Source organism: Choristoneura fumiferana, chromosome 7 (assembly GCF_025370935.1).
Source record: "Choristoneura fumiferana chromosome 7, NRCan_CFum_1, whole genome shotgun sequence".
In the NCBI taxonomy this organism is placed as follows: Eukaryota; Metazoa; Arthropoda; class Insecta; order Lepidoptera; family Tortricidae; genus Choristoneura; species Choristoneura fumiferana.
Genome location: NC_133478.1, coordinates 997936 through 1012509, shown reverse-complemented (window position 1 = coordinate 1012509; position 14574 = coordinate 997936). Strand labels below are relative to the sequence as shown.

Here is a 14574-nt window from a genome sequence, read left to right as displayed (position 1 = left end):
ACTGGGATGATGATGTACATGCTTAAATATGTACAGTCACGACACAGTATAAAACCAAGTTTAAACTTTTCAACATTTTTACATTAGGTTATTAATTGTATCACTATGTCTCGCCATATGGTATACAAATATAACTACAGCTTTACATGCATCATAATCATATCAAAAATTCCGGATGTGGCCTGTAATAAGAGCAAAAAAATTAAAAAACATAACCCTCCTTCGGGCAGTCGGGTAAAAACATAGATCGTCCTCGTCAAACTGAACAACATTAGTTCAGCGACTTTTAAAAAAAATGGAGTCTTTGAAATTCCCCTTTTTCATACAAATTAAAAATAATTGAGTTTTTAAATTTTCCCTCTTTAGTAAATTTAATAGTAGGTAGGTATTATAAATATACGCCATTCTAGAACACAACTGACGTCGCCTGTCACGCTACAAACATCAAGCATTTTGCTTTACGCTTCTTCGAATAAACTTAAAAGTGAAATAAAAATTTAAAAACTAAGTAAGTAGTTTTAAAAGTCGCTGAACTAATGTTGTTCAGTTTGACGTGTATGATCTATGTTTTAATTATTTGCTCTTATTACAGGCAAAGTACATTTTCTATGTGACTAAATACGAACTGTCCGCGGACATCTTGCCGGTCAATATTGCTATTATGCACCCCGATTGTACATATTACCCAACAGGGGTGCGCTACATAGGGTGCCCTGACTCAATTAAAAGCGCAACGAGGGTGCAGCTAAAGCCCCGCGTATTAATGCGAACGATACTCTGATCGCTTGAAGTTTCAATTTTAACGATACAATTTGTCGAAAGAACACGTAATGTGTGACAAAATTTGGCCCACTCTATATACAAAATTACCTATTTTTGCATACATTTGAGGGCCAGATTTTTTGTCTATTATGTCAAATAGGTAAGGAATGCTAATTGTATTTGTCATGCAAAATAATAAGTTGCAACTGAAGATGTAAATTATTTCGAGTTCGGTTTATCATTTAGCCATGTTAAATGGATATAAGGTATATTCTATCATGTTGCTAACGTAACGTAACGTAGTAAAAAAATTATGAACAACATCAATTTAATGTTTTTAAAACATCTTTATGACGTCTTCAGTTATGTTACTACGACAGCTTCACTGGCCAGAATTTTAAATAATAAATTTAAATTACAGTTTACAGCGGAAAATCCAATCCGCTTAGGTTAGGTAGGGACTACCTGAGTTCTAATGCTCGAGAAGTTACAATAACTATAAAAACAATGGACTTAAATTTCTAAAGACAGATTCCCTTTAGAATAAACTGTAGGTTTATGGTAGCATGTTTTTTAATCTTATGACACTGGCCTAACCAATCCGTTTAGCCATAAGTACCTTAATACGACAATAGCTATAGAAACAATACACTGAAAATTCCAAGCCAGCTTTCTTTTTAGATAAGCCGCAAGTTTGTGGTAGCAAATTACGAAATTCTATTACTATCTATTACAGACAGGGATTAAAGTTAGGGTTGCTTTGGCAGCTATTGTCTTTGTTTTGTCAGTTGCAGGTATCTAGGCAGTTTTTGAATGCAGAAGACAATTGTAACGGGAAGGCGATAAGTTAATTAATAGAATGCAAATAGCGTGGTATTGAAATGGTACTATTAACTTGTGAGCCTACACTCTGAGGATTACTAGAATGTTCCTGGCCACCCAAGAAGGCGGTTCTAAGCACATATAGAGTTACTTCCAACCAAACTTTGTTTCATGGAAAAGTACATGAAGGAGTTATTTTGTTACCAACAAAAAATCCTGAATAATAAAAGCTTCCGGTTTTCTGTACTTTTCCATGTATCCATACGGTACATAGGTACATATGTTTCTAAAAAAGGTGGTTGGTATATACCTCATTTCAAACTTCACGATGACAGTCTAGACTTGTCATTGTTTAAGTTTGTCTCACATTTTGCGTTCGAAGTGTCATCATCATCATCAACGGGAGACGTCCCATAGGGTTTTTCTGAACCGGTGGTAGATTTTTTTATGACATGCATAAGTGCTTGTTAGAGCCTAAATTGAATAAAGATATTTTGACTTTGACTTTGGATGTTTGCATGGGAATATACCGTGTGGGCCAAGAGCAAATAATTAAGACATAATTAGATCGTACTCGTCGAATGCCCGGTTCACATTATTCTAGTAAAATCTTGCCATTATTAGCGGTACATTGCGGGGCAAACTGGCGTAACTGCAAAAGCACCACCAAAGCATTTGCCTCAATATTATGCTTAAGTTCTCTCTAATCGTCGTAGCTGTATCATTTACCGTTCAAAAGACTTTTTTATTTTGCATATCTGCATAAGGTAGGGAATTATATTCTCACTAATTGAAACAAGTAAGTGCAATATATGACAGTTAGTGGGATTTTTTTTTATATAAAATGCAAAAGTGGTGGACGTAACGTAACAGAAGTCTTTTAGTCAGATTAATGTTGATGATATTTACAACATTTCATTCGCTTGCGTTTTGCAGGTTTGATTGAATATAAACTTTATTGCGTTTATTTAAAGGTTTTATTATTATAGATCTTGGTACGTACGTAAACTGATGATGAAAGTTCCAAAAGAAGCTGAAGTTTCTTCATTATAATACGATGTTCAATGCGTTTTAAAAAAATTAGATTGATTTTGAGTAGGTAACAAGATTGAGTTACTAGTATAGTAGATTAGAAAACTTACTGCATATAAGTTTCACAAAGTGATGATAAAAGTGTCAATAATTAAAGTTAACAGAATATGTTTAATTGTTTATGTAACTAATAAAAATTCTACAAGTTTAGACTGATTTTTATTATAACTTTTGTACAAGTAACAAAAAAAAGTTCTTACAGAGCGGTGTATTGGTTTTAAATAAATAAATATATTCGGTACATAAATAAACGGTATACTGATTTATAAAACAAGAGGAGAGGACTCCAAAAGCTTTGCTAATTCTTAAGTAAAGACAAAATTTACGAAACTACAACAAAAATTAACCGGACTTAAACCGAATTACCGTTGCCTGGAAAATTATCAATTGCTAGTTACGACAGTTGGCGGGGGGAGGGACGATGTGATAGATAGGTACGCTAACTCGAGCAAAGTATTGTTTAGAAGTGTTCTACTTTTCTAATTGGATTAGGTTATGTCTGTATTTGGTATTATTTTGACGACCAGATGGCCTAGAGGTTAGAGAACCTGACTACGAAGCTTGAGGTCCCGGGTTCGATTCCCGTGTCGGGGCAGATATTTGTATGAAAAATACGAATGTTTGTTCTCGGGTCTTGGGTGTTTACTATGTATTTAAGTATGTATCTATCTATATAGTTATATTTATCCGTTGCTAAGCACCCATAACACAAGCTTTGCTAAGCTTACTTTGGGACTAGGTCAATTGGTGTGAATTGTCCCGTGATATTTCTTTATTTATTTATTGAGAGAAAGCCGCGATCTAGCGATCGATGTTGAGTACCATAGTTATTTATACAGAGCACGCAATTGGGGGACGCAACTCGGCCGGGCGCAAATGCGAGGGTTGCATACACCCTTATGTAATGAACTATGTGCGAGAAAGAGAACGGAGTTTAGTTTAATCGATGACGAAATAATTTTGCAAGCCTCAAGCCTCAGCGATTGTATAGTTTAGTTTTAGGGCTTTTAAAAGAGTATGTCTATTTCATCAAATTTATGTCCGTTTAAATAAGTTCCTGTCAAAAATGTGGGTAAACACTTTTTTAACCCCGACGGAAAAAGAGGGGTGTTATAAGTTTGACCGCTATGTCTGTCTGTGTGTCTGTCTGTCTGTGGCACCGTAGCTCTTAAATGGGTGGACCGATTTGAATGTGGTTTTTAGGGTTCCTTACCTCAAAAGGAAAAAAACGGAACCCTTACAGGATCACTTTTTGTCCGTCTGTCTGTCTGTCTGTCAAGACCCTATTTCTCGGGAACGCGTGGCATCAAGCTGAAATTTATATCAAATACTGAGGTCTACTGTCCCTTGGAGCTGACTTCTAAGTCAAAACTTCTGAGCCAACGTAATCAAAAGATGCAGCCGTATATGCTGCATATTTCCGCAAATTTTCGAAACTCGCAAGGGCATCAAAACCTACAGGGTACTTTCCGTGAACTCAGAATCTTGAAATTTGGTATAAAGGTAGCTATTATAACTCTAACTTAAATCACTCGGAAAAAGCGAGAAATATCTTCAAGACACGATTCCTATTTACTTACATACCTATAAATGTTTACGGAACCCTCGGTTCGCGAGTCCGACTCGCACTTGCCATGAAAGCAGGTTTTCTAGCGATGATTCTTGGACATGTTTTATCAAAATCGACTCAGCCGTTTTTGAGATATTGAACTTTGAAGTGACAATGGTTATTAGTTGATTAGTTAACATTAGAAAAAAAATTGAAAAACATGTAAGGAACTATACCTCATTTTTTTGCATTAGAAAGAATTTTTATTGAAAAACACGTTTGAAAAATAAGCCGCAGCAAACATGTAACAAATAGCAAGGAAATTATGATAATTACATTCTTTTGGTATCGTAAGTACCTAATAGTAAGTCAAGATGTTGTTTTTTTAAATATAATGGCCCCTAAGTTGGCAGATAATTTCTTGTGCCCCCCCCAGCATGTTGGCAACACCAAGCAAATATAGGAAAGTTGTTCTTTTTACCCATTCATTCAGTTCCGCATCCACGGTGTAATTAAAGTCTCACACACTCTCTCTCTCTCCGTTCATCTATGAAAACGTGTAATTGTGCTATCAAAGAAATAAAAATCTATTTTATTAGAATCAGTGATTTTATTATATAATTAGGGAAACAAGAAGACGCTTGAAAACGCTTTTTAATAAAAATACTCGTCAAGATTGTTTATACTTACCCTTTTTCTAATGCTAAAAAAACGAAGTATAGAAAGTGACAGTCTCATTCATTGGGTTGTTAGTTACGTACGGCTCGCTAACGTTTGACGAATTTTAAGATGCGAAGAATTTTAATTAAGATGTAGAGGTTCCTTTTCATGACAATTAGGTACTTATTTTTTAGAATTTTTATTTTTCTTTGAAGTTGAGGTAAGTTCATAATACTCAATTTGTTGATTATTAAAGATTATTATTTAAAATTGAGATTTGAGACTGACTATTGTAACATTTTTGCCAATAATTGAATTGCAGAGGGCAATTTCAGTGATTCATATTTTATTACACTTCTATAAAACTATTCTCAACGTTTTACTTAACGCACAACAAGCATTTAACACATTATTCCTCCAGTACCGAAAGTATCAAATTTCCCGGTATTTACGGAAATACAAATTCGATTTCAGTACCGGTACCGCAAACCCTAGTAATGGCCCACGGGCACGTATCTGAATATAGAAAATTGAAATATCGATAACTAAAATATCGACGGTCAAATATCGAACCCATTGCAACCTAACCTACCCGACTTTCGATATTTTGACCGTCGACTTTTTAACTTCTTTTTTTTTTTTTTTTTATTCGACTGGATGGCAAACGAGCAAGTGGGTCTCCTGATGGTAAGAGATCACCACCGCCCATAGCCAACTGCAACACCAGGGTATTGCAGATGCGTTGCCAACCTAGAGGCCTAAGATGGAATACCTCAAGTGCCAGTTATTTCACCGGCTGTCTTACTCTCCACGCCGAAACACAACAGTGCAAGCACTGTACACATTAGATACATTATCGATATTCAGATACGCCCCCTGACCAACATTATGAATTGCGACATTTGAGGTTATTAGGATGATGGACCTTGGGTTAGTAGCAAACAAAACAGTAGTGACAAAGAAAAGGGTTAACAAATGGTCGGCGTTAACAAAGGTTGTTAGATGATGTCGAGTCAGACGTAGACAATGCGGAGGTTAGGCGGGCTGGTGCAGGTGCTGCAATAAACACGCGCCGCTCCCGTCTGTGGCTCCCGTTACCTCGTGCGGGAGCTCCCAGCACGCGCCAACGAACGGGCTTTTCTAGATTTTAGTAACTTTTTCGTAAACTTACTAAATCATGTTGAGTAAAAAATACAACCGAATTGATAACCTCCATTTTTGAAGGCGGTTTAAAATCGGCCAAATATGGCCTACCAGCGTCAACTTGACTGTCATTTGTATTAGTCGTGTCTTTCAACCTTAAACTTCGAATTTGGCCGCGAATTAATTTAATTGGAAGTTGTTAAAAATTGATAGATCACTTTATATTATGACCGTACGCGAGGTCATGAGGTCACGCACACAAGAAAATTTCATGTAATGACAGCGGAATTTTGACATTTACTCATTCATTACTGACGACCGGATAACCAAGTGGTCAGAGAACCTGACTACGAAGCTTGAGGCCCCGGGTTTGATCCCCGGCTGGGACAGATATTTGTATGAATAATACGAATTTTTGCTCTCGCATCTTGAACGTTGTATTTGTCTATCCGTTGCCTAGTATCCGTAATACAAGCTTTGCCTAGTATGGGAATAGGTCAATTAGTGTCAATTGGCCCATGATATTTATATTTATTATTTTTCTTTAATGCAATCAGTTGTTCTAGTGCTCATATTGATATTAATTTATTTTGTCAGCATGGGTATAATTAGGTGACAAACAAAACAAGAGAGCAAACTACGATGAGTGTATCGGCGTACGAAATCATTTGGAGTGAACTGGCATTAGATCACATAAGATAGGATATTTTGATTAAAATGATTAAATTATAGATTGCTGTGTGTATTCTTTCACTTCAACTCTCACACTACCTTTACCTACTTACACTACTTCGTGTGGGTGCTACTTCTACAGGTTATAAATTTGTAGCAAATGTAGCAATTGAACAAATACTGCAGGGCTACTACGAAATTCGAAACTCGAAGTTCGCATCGTACCGTCCCTCTCGCTCTCGTATTAAATAGTATAAGTGTCAGAGGGAGCGCACGACACGAACTTCGAGTTTCGTAGTAGCCCTGCTGTAGTTGGTAAAGGTATATTAACAGCTATTAGTTTCGTTTGAGCAAACCCGTCTCCTTGTCTAGCTCGCATCATTACCAAACAAACGAAAAAACTCTTTGAACGGATCCATTAGGTAATTTACGACTTCGAATTATGTATTTTCATTTTAGCATCACCACTGCAGCACGGCCGGATCCGTTACCGCTGAGGCTACAGGTACTCAAACTTTTCCCCCACTCAGCAGGCCCCACCCCCGACGACAGGTTATACCCCTGGCTGTCAAGCCGGCCACTACAGACACTCTTCGACACTTCTCGTTGACAGTCGCACCGCTTGCTCGACTCGAAGCCTATCCCGCTGTTCATTTTTATACCAGTGACCATGTCGTTGCCGCTATGGACGCCGTATATGCATTGCGAGGCGGTGGACCTCAGCAAAACGCATATCAAACAGGAACCAGTGTCGCCGCCGCCGGATGAACAACAGAGCCCGTACGATCAGCACAGCCCGGACTACACTTCGTCATTCTCGGCAGCCGCTAGCCCATGGCAGTATTTATCGTATCTGGAGCCCTGCTACGTAATGAACCAAGACGCAATACAAAGTCAGCAGGACCAGAGCAGATACGCGCAGTATCAATGCGCAGAATCAACGTCGACGACGCAGGTCTATCGATATCCCATACCGGCATCTCAAATATCGCCGACGTCTGGTGGCAACTGCTCTCGCTGCGTCGACGCTGTGTACCGCCAGCCAGCGATGCTCTCTCCGCCGGAATCTCCTCCAGCGGAAAAATTACTCAAAGCAGATACGCTGGAGAACGACGAAGAGTTCTTGGCGTTTGAGCGCAACGCCATGCGTGCAATGGCGCTTAAAAATGGAGGTTCGCTGCTGGGGAACAACCCAAGGATGCGCCGCACAGTCCAGTCCACTAACCAGAACGCCGCTGACGACGCTTACAAGACGCAGCGGCGGCGTAATAACATTGCGGCCAAGCAAAGCCGAGATCGGAGGAAGCTGAGGGAGATTCACCTGGCTCTAAAGGTGACCTACCTCACCAACACAGTCGCAAAGCTGACAGCTCAGCTGGCCGGCCGCTACTGTGGGGGTTGCCAACAGCCTCTTGGATCTCCCAAATAGTAGTTAGCATAGCACATACCTAGTTATATATAGGTTTTTTTTAAGTTTAGTTAAGTAAAAACGTAAATATTAGTGTGTAAATACCATATAGGTCTAAAACTTTTTAAATATTTAGGTACTTTCAGTTTTAAAGTGTAGTTGTGCAATCTTTAGTCTGTTAAAATATTTACGAAATTTTTATTTAATATTGAATTATTACGTACAAAGTAAATATTTAGTTGGATCCTAGATTTTTAGTATTAAGTAGTTCTAAGTTTTTGCAATTCTTGACAAAGTAAAGATAATATTTTTTTATATAAAAATTGTATTTTTTATCATTTAGTAGTTCTAAGATTTTGCAATTGTTTACAACTTATAGATATTAATTAATTAAACACAGAGTTAAACTAACAAGCATTTCATTCATTTCATTTAAAAATATTATATTACTACAACCATCAGAATATATAATTTATATTATAGTTGGGTACTTAGGGATATATTTAGGATAGATGTGGATGTAACTGGGGACATAACGGCTATCGCATATTGCTCTCTGTCAATGACCAGCTTTTACGAGTATTTAAATCCCGTCACGCGTCCCAGAGACTAGGTACATTAGTCCCTAACTTTTTTATCTGGTAGATTACCAGTGCCCTTAGTGTAAGTTTTCGGTTACAAAATACGTCTCGATCGCGTTCTCAATTTGTATGGAAACACGAACATCGCAAACGTTCCGCTAGAGGCGCTGTACGTGCTTCCATATAAATTGAGATTTTAACGCGAACGCGATCGAGACGTATTTTGTAACCGAAAACTTACACTAAGGGTACAGTAGTCTCTAGGACATTTCCCGCACAATAGTACATTGTGTCTTAAGGGCGGTAAATAAGGAATTACGAACGAGTCTATTAGAAGCCCGAAGTCGAAGACTGAGGGCTTTAATGAGTCGATGTTCATAATTCTAGTACCGCCCGTGCGACATACAATGTTTTTCATCACATTTGCGAGTAAAAAAAAAGACAAAATATAATTGTTCCAAACATTGGCGATAACTTAGGCTGCGCCCTTGGTAGCGCCGCCCTCCCCCTCCCGCAGCACGCGCCGCAACGTGCGTGTGCGTGTGAGCCTGCTGCAGCGCGCGCAGCACCATCAGTACGGGCACTGATCCATTTACCGACCTTAGGCTTCATGACAAGAAAATTTGTACGCGCAATGACTCATTTACCGACCACGGGTTTCATGACAAGCACATTAAGGTCGAGGGTTTTATTTGGGGGGTTGCAACCAAGGTAGCCTGCATGTTTCGACACTGTTTACGAGCAAGTGTGATGAACAAAAAGGTTAGGGACTAATGTGTAGTCTCTGGGACACGTGACGGGTTATTTTTTTGTGGGGTTTTGTCTATGTTTTTATTAATGTGCATACTTCCGTGGCCATTTTGTCAATCTCACGTCTGATTTAATTCTTAGTTTTGTATCGATACTTGTTAAATCAATTTAAGTATAATCGGTTGACTTCGCACTTTATCTAAGTAACAAGACTCGAATCATTTGTTGTACTATTAATTACTCTGTGGTTTAAGGCTTTTCGACAGATCCTCATTTTAAAAGTTTGGAGTATCTTATAGATAATCATCAGTTTGCAGTATTGATTCAGTGGAATTCGATCTAAAAACCGTGTTGGCGGATAGATGTAGAAATGGTTCAAGTATTTTCAGGCGTTCAGACGAAGTAGTAGGTACAGGCGAAGCTTTTTTGGATTTTTTCCCCTCATTAAAATAACATTTTGTTCGTCAGTATTTCTTACTTTAATAGGTGGTTCATATATCCATGACTTTTTGCTTTCGCTTGATAATAGATCGAAAAGCTTTTGCAGATCTTAACCCAAGCTTACAAGAATCTAACTACCTATATCTGGCGTACTTTCATCATTACTTTGGAAAAGCTCGGTTCAGCCATTTTTAAGATTGAACTTTGAAATGACAATGTCGGAGGTTATCAACTTTTCCAAGTTGGTGAGATTATTTCCTATTGAGGTAAGTAAAAACGGAACTCTAAAAATAATTTCGCTAAAATAATGGACCAACTGAAACAATTTAAACACACTATTTTTGTTGCTTTAGAATTAAAACTTTCTACTTCACACAACTGAATCACAATAGACATAAGGGTTATTTTAGGGAGGTGCTTGGTTTCATCGATGTTAAGAACCCTTTGTTGCTTCCAAGGGTACAAACAGACGAGCAGGCAAACAGACAAGAAAGGATTACCGCTTTTCTGTTTTCTTGGCGTTATAAAACCCAAGCTTACAAGAATCTAACTGTATCTGCCGTATTCTCGTCATCTCAGTGTGGTTTTTTTCGATCCTAAAACAGTACCTGAAGTATGAAGATATGATAATAATATATTATATAATGCACCTATTGCTAAATTCAATTAACTAAATTTTATACAATGCAATATAAATATTCTTTACTAGCTTTTGCCCGCGGCTCCGCCCGTGTGGTATTCGGTTATCGAGCGCTGTTCCCTGTGCATTTTTCCGGGATATAAAGTAGCCTATATCACTCTCGGGCCCATAAACTATTTCTATGCCAAAAATCACGTCGATCCGTCGCTCCGTTACGGTGTGAAAGATGGACAAACACACAAACATACAAACACACTTTCGCATTTATAATATTAGTATGAAAGTATGGATATGGATTTCACACCACAAATCAGTATGAACAATCTATATATTACACAAACGTATTTATAATTTTAATTAAGTAGGGCAGAAGTAGGTACCGTTTGAGGCTACTGTACCGTATATGGCCATTTATTGTTTAAATATACGTTTGAAAAAAAATATAGTAATAAATCATTACAAACTTTATTCGTTTCAGTATAAACTTTTGAAAACTCACTAAACATTTTATTTTGATACTATAAATTTTTATATATGACTTCAAAAGTCAACTGGCCAAAAACGGGCTTAAGGTGGCCAAACCCGGTACTTCTGCTTCTGCCCTACCTATTATGAATAATTTGTAACTTTTATATTGTTTTAGATTTTTACGTTATTTCACATACTTTCATAATACCTTTTTGTTCTGTTAAGGTTAGATAATTATTTTTAATTTTAATTTATGCTAGCTCTTTTAGCCTGCGACACAGAGTTCTGTAGTAATAGTAACCTTAGTGTAGGTAGGCTCATGTGTGGCATAGACTTATTTAAAACTTTTGAATCTCTTGTTATCTTGTACTGCAAATTATTGAATAATAAACTAAAGTGACTACTGAAGTCCAGAGTAGTTTTAAATGAACTAAAAGAATTTCTTTGCTCACCCGCGACCTCATGATAGCTATGTTTATGCAAGATATGATTCTAATGGGTGATAGATGGGTTTTTGTGATTTATGCGTGTTCTTACAATGGAGGCGGAGGAACTGCCTGAACACGCATATATTGCAAAACCGGCCAAGAGCGTGTCGGACACGCCCAAAATAGGGTTCCGTAGCCATTACGAAAAAATTAAGCAATATTTTTCTAAGGATTTCGTATTTTGTACGGAATATTTCAGGTTAGCATATTTTATACCTTAGGCTGCTATTTACTCATAAACTACTAATAATTCTCAAGAAAACTTAACCGTTATAGTTTTCCTTGTAAGTTTGATATAAGTAATTACTACCATTCTGATTTTTTTTTAATTTTTCTACCCACCGGTGTAGATTTTAGAGGGGACGACGACGCTCGATATAATTGAAAACAAATCACTGAATCGAAAATCGTTTTAGCAACCCTTTAAAGATTTTAAAAGGCCTATCCAACGATACCCCCACACTACAAGGTTGGATGAGAAAAAAAAACCCACTTTACGTCTATGGGAGGTACTCTAAAAAAAAATTTGTAGAATTTTTTAATGTACCATTTTGTCGGCATAGTTTACATATATATTCGTGCAAAATTACAGCTTTCTAGCATTGATAGTCTCTGAGCAAAGCCGCGGACGGACAGACAGACAGACAGACATGGCGAAACTATAAGGGTTCCGTTTTTGCCATTTTGGCTACGGAACCCTAAAAACGTAGCTATCATAAGGTCGCGAGTGAGCAAAGAAATTCTTTTAGTTCATTGATATGGACCTCCGCAAAGTGACGCCCGATTCAATAGAATTGATTTAGTAAGATAGGTACCTACCTACATAACCGATTTTATAATAGGTACTAGTTTTTAAGTACCTACCTAATGCCTATTTGCTAAGGCGTTTGCGTAGAAAAAAAGTGACGATCTTTACCAGTGCCCTTAGTGTAAGTTTTCGGTTACAAAATACGTCTCGATCGCGTTCGCGTCAATTTATATGGAAACACGAACAGCGCCTCTAGCGGAACATTTGCGATGTTCGTGTTTCCATACAAATTGAGATTTTGACGCGAACGCGATCGAGACGTATTTTGTAACCGAAAATTTACACTAAGGGTACAGACTTATCCTTCGGTTGTGTTTTTCGAGAGAACGTACATATGTATACCTAGTATTACCTAGTAGGTAGTAGCAGTAGTAGCTGTTAATGACCCAAATAATTAAAATAAATAAATATAAGTAAACTATACTTTTTGTGTGTTCGTTGGTTATTAATATGTACAGTAGGTATACAAAAATAAATCTACAATTTCAAGTAGACCGTCACTTCTGGGACCGGAACAACTTATTTTCCATTCAAAGCCACAAGTAAATTACCCACGGTTAGCGGGACCCATTATCAATCTCACTTCATACATCATTTGCGCACGTCTTTATACTGCCCCGTAATAGCGTGTCCACAAAGGGTTGAGACCACCGTGACGTCATTGATCCAAGATGGCAGCCGGAAGCGTCCACAATTAAATTGAACTGTCATTGACAGTTGCGGCTTGTTGACGCTCCGATGACTTTTGTGAACTGGACGACGGCGAACGGCGAGGGCGGACATTAGGACGATGCTGAGGGACGATGGCATAATTTGTGCTATTTGCTGGCCATCTGTCATTATTCAGTAATATCACTAGCTAGCTATCAGTACCTAGTTACTTTTTGTAAGATGCTTCGGATTTATGAAATTTGTGGTAGGTAGGTATTAATTTAATATAAAGTTACATATTTAACCTCTAATTACACCAATCGAATTAGTCTCAAACTAAGCAAATCTTGTACTATGGTATGGGTGCTAGCTAGTGCTAGGCAACGGATAAATATAGGTTATTATTACTTATTTTGCAGATAAGTATAAGCCTACGTAAATATAATATCCATTCCATTAATAAATAGGCGGGATAAGTGTGACTACATAGATAGAAAGACCTGTGTTACGGGAACTAGGCAAAGAATACACATACTTACTCAAAATATGATTATTCCGAAAATTATTAAAATCTCGTAAGTAACTTACCTACTTATATCTTAATTTATTTATTTAGGCAATCTAGTTTTAGTTTTTAACGCAGTGATAACCTTAGATTAATGAATGCGACGAATAAACAGCTGCTTTTGTGTTTTAATTGCCAATTGAACTAAAAACAAACAGCGTTAATCTATTAGCGAAATCCATTAGGCAAAGGTGCCTACCGCGCTGGTTGTACAGCTTACTTAGGTATATCGTTATTGATGCGTTTTTCGCAACTAGTCTACAATATTCAATTATTTTGATAAGTGTAGCGCTAGGAAATATACTTTACGTACCTAATGATAGTTTTCGCCCATTCCATGTTAAGGAATAATTTACATAAAAAGATTTAGTTCCAAAACTAAAGGAAACTTGTACCTTGTTACCTTTCGTGAGCCCCTGCAATCCCCGTCCCCGTGTTCCTGACACTTTCAGATAATTGAAATATTTGGAGCTGCATACATCTAGGTATATAGTTTTAATCGTTGCCTGCTTTACGTCATAATTCCTTTAATTTAATTTTACCATAATATAACGTTTAAATTAAATTGAAACGTGTACTTAACATATCATCGAATTATATGTAATTGATTCATAACCCAAAGTAAAAAAAAAAACCCGATGCATTTATAATGATGTTGTATCGCTTGATAAGAAAAATCTCATGAACTTTAACTACAAGAACATTACGGCACGTTACAGTGCAATCGATACCTAAAATCCTACAGAGCATAAATTTGTAGCAAATCTTGCTGTTGAACAAATACTAGAATATCTGCGTAGTGTTGTTGTAGCCTTGTAGGTAAAGGGATATTTAAAAGAGCTATTACTTTTGAACCAACCCATGTGCATTGTATAGCCCACATCATTAACAAACGAACTAAGAAAACCCGTTGAATTGAACGGATCCATTGATTTTCGACTTCGATCTATTTTCATTTTTGCATCAACAACCCAGTGCGGCCGGTCCCGTTAGCGCTACGACTGCAGGTACCCCCCACTCTGTATGCCCCGCCCCCGACGTTGGGTTATAACTACCCCTGGCTGTCTCTGTCAT

The 14574-nt window shown here is 37.5% G+C and overlaps 1 protein-coding gene across 1 annotated transcript; it reads left to right on the top strand.

Annotated features, from left to right (window-relative positions):
• The first annotated feature begins 7305 nt into the window (after positions 1-7305).
• LOC141429349 (uncharacterized) lies at positions 7306-8184 on the top strand. The gene has a single exon (XM_074089636.1). The coding sequence runs from the start codon at positions 7371-7373 to the stop codon at positions 8127-8129; it is 759 nt and encodes a 252-aa protein (XP_073945737.1). The 5' UTR covers positions 7306-7370; the 3' UTR covers positions 8130-8184.
• The last annotated feature ends 6390 nt before the right edge of the window (positions 8185-14574 follow it).

Coding starts and splice junctions, on each gene's coding strand:
- LOC141429349 (XM_074089636.1), top strand. CDS start 7,371: ATGTCGTTGCCGCTATGGACGCCGTATATGCATTGCGAGGCGGTGGAC.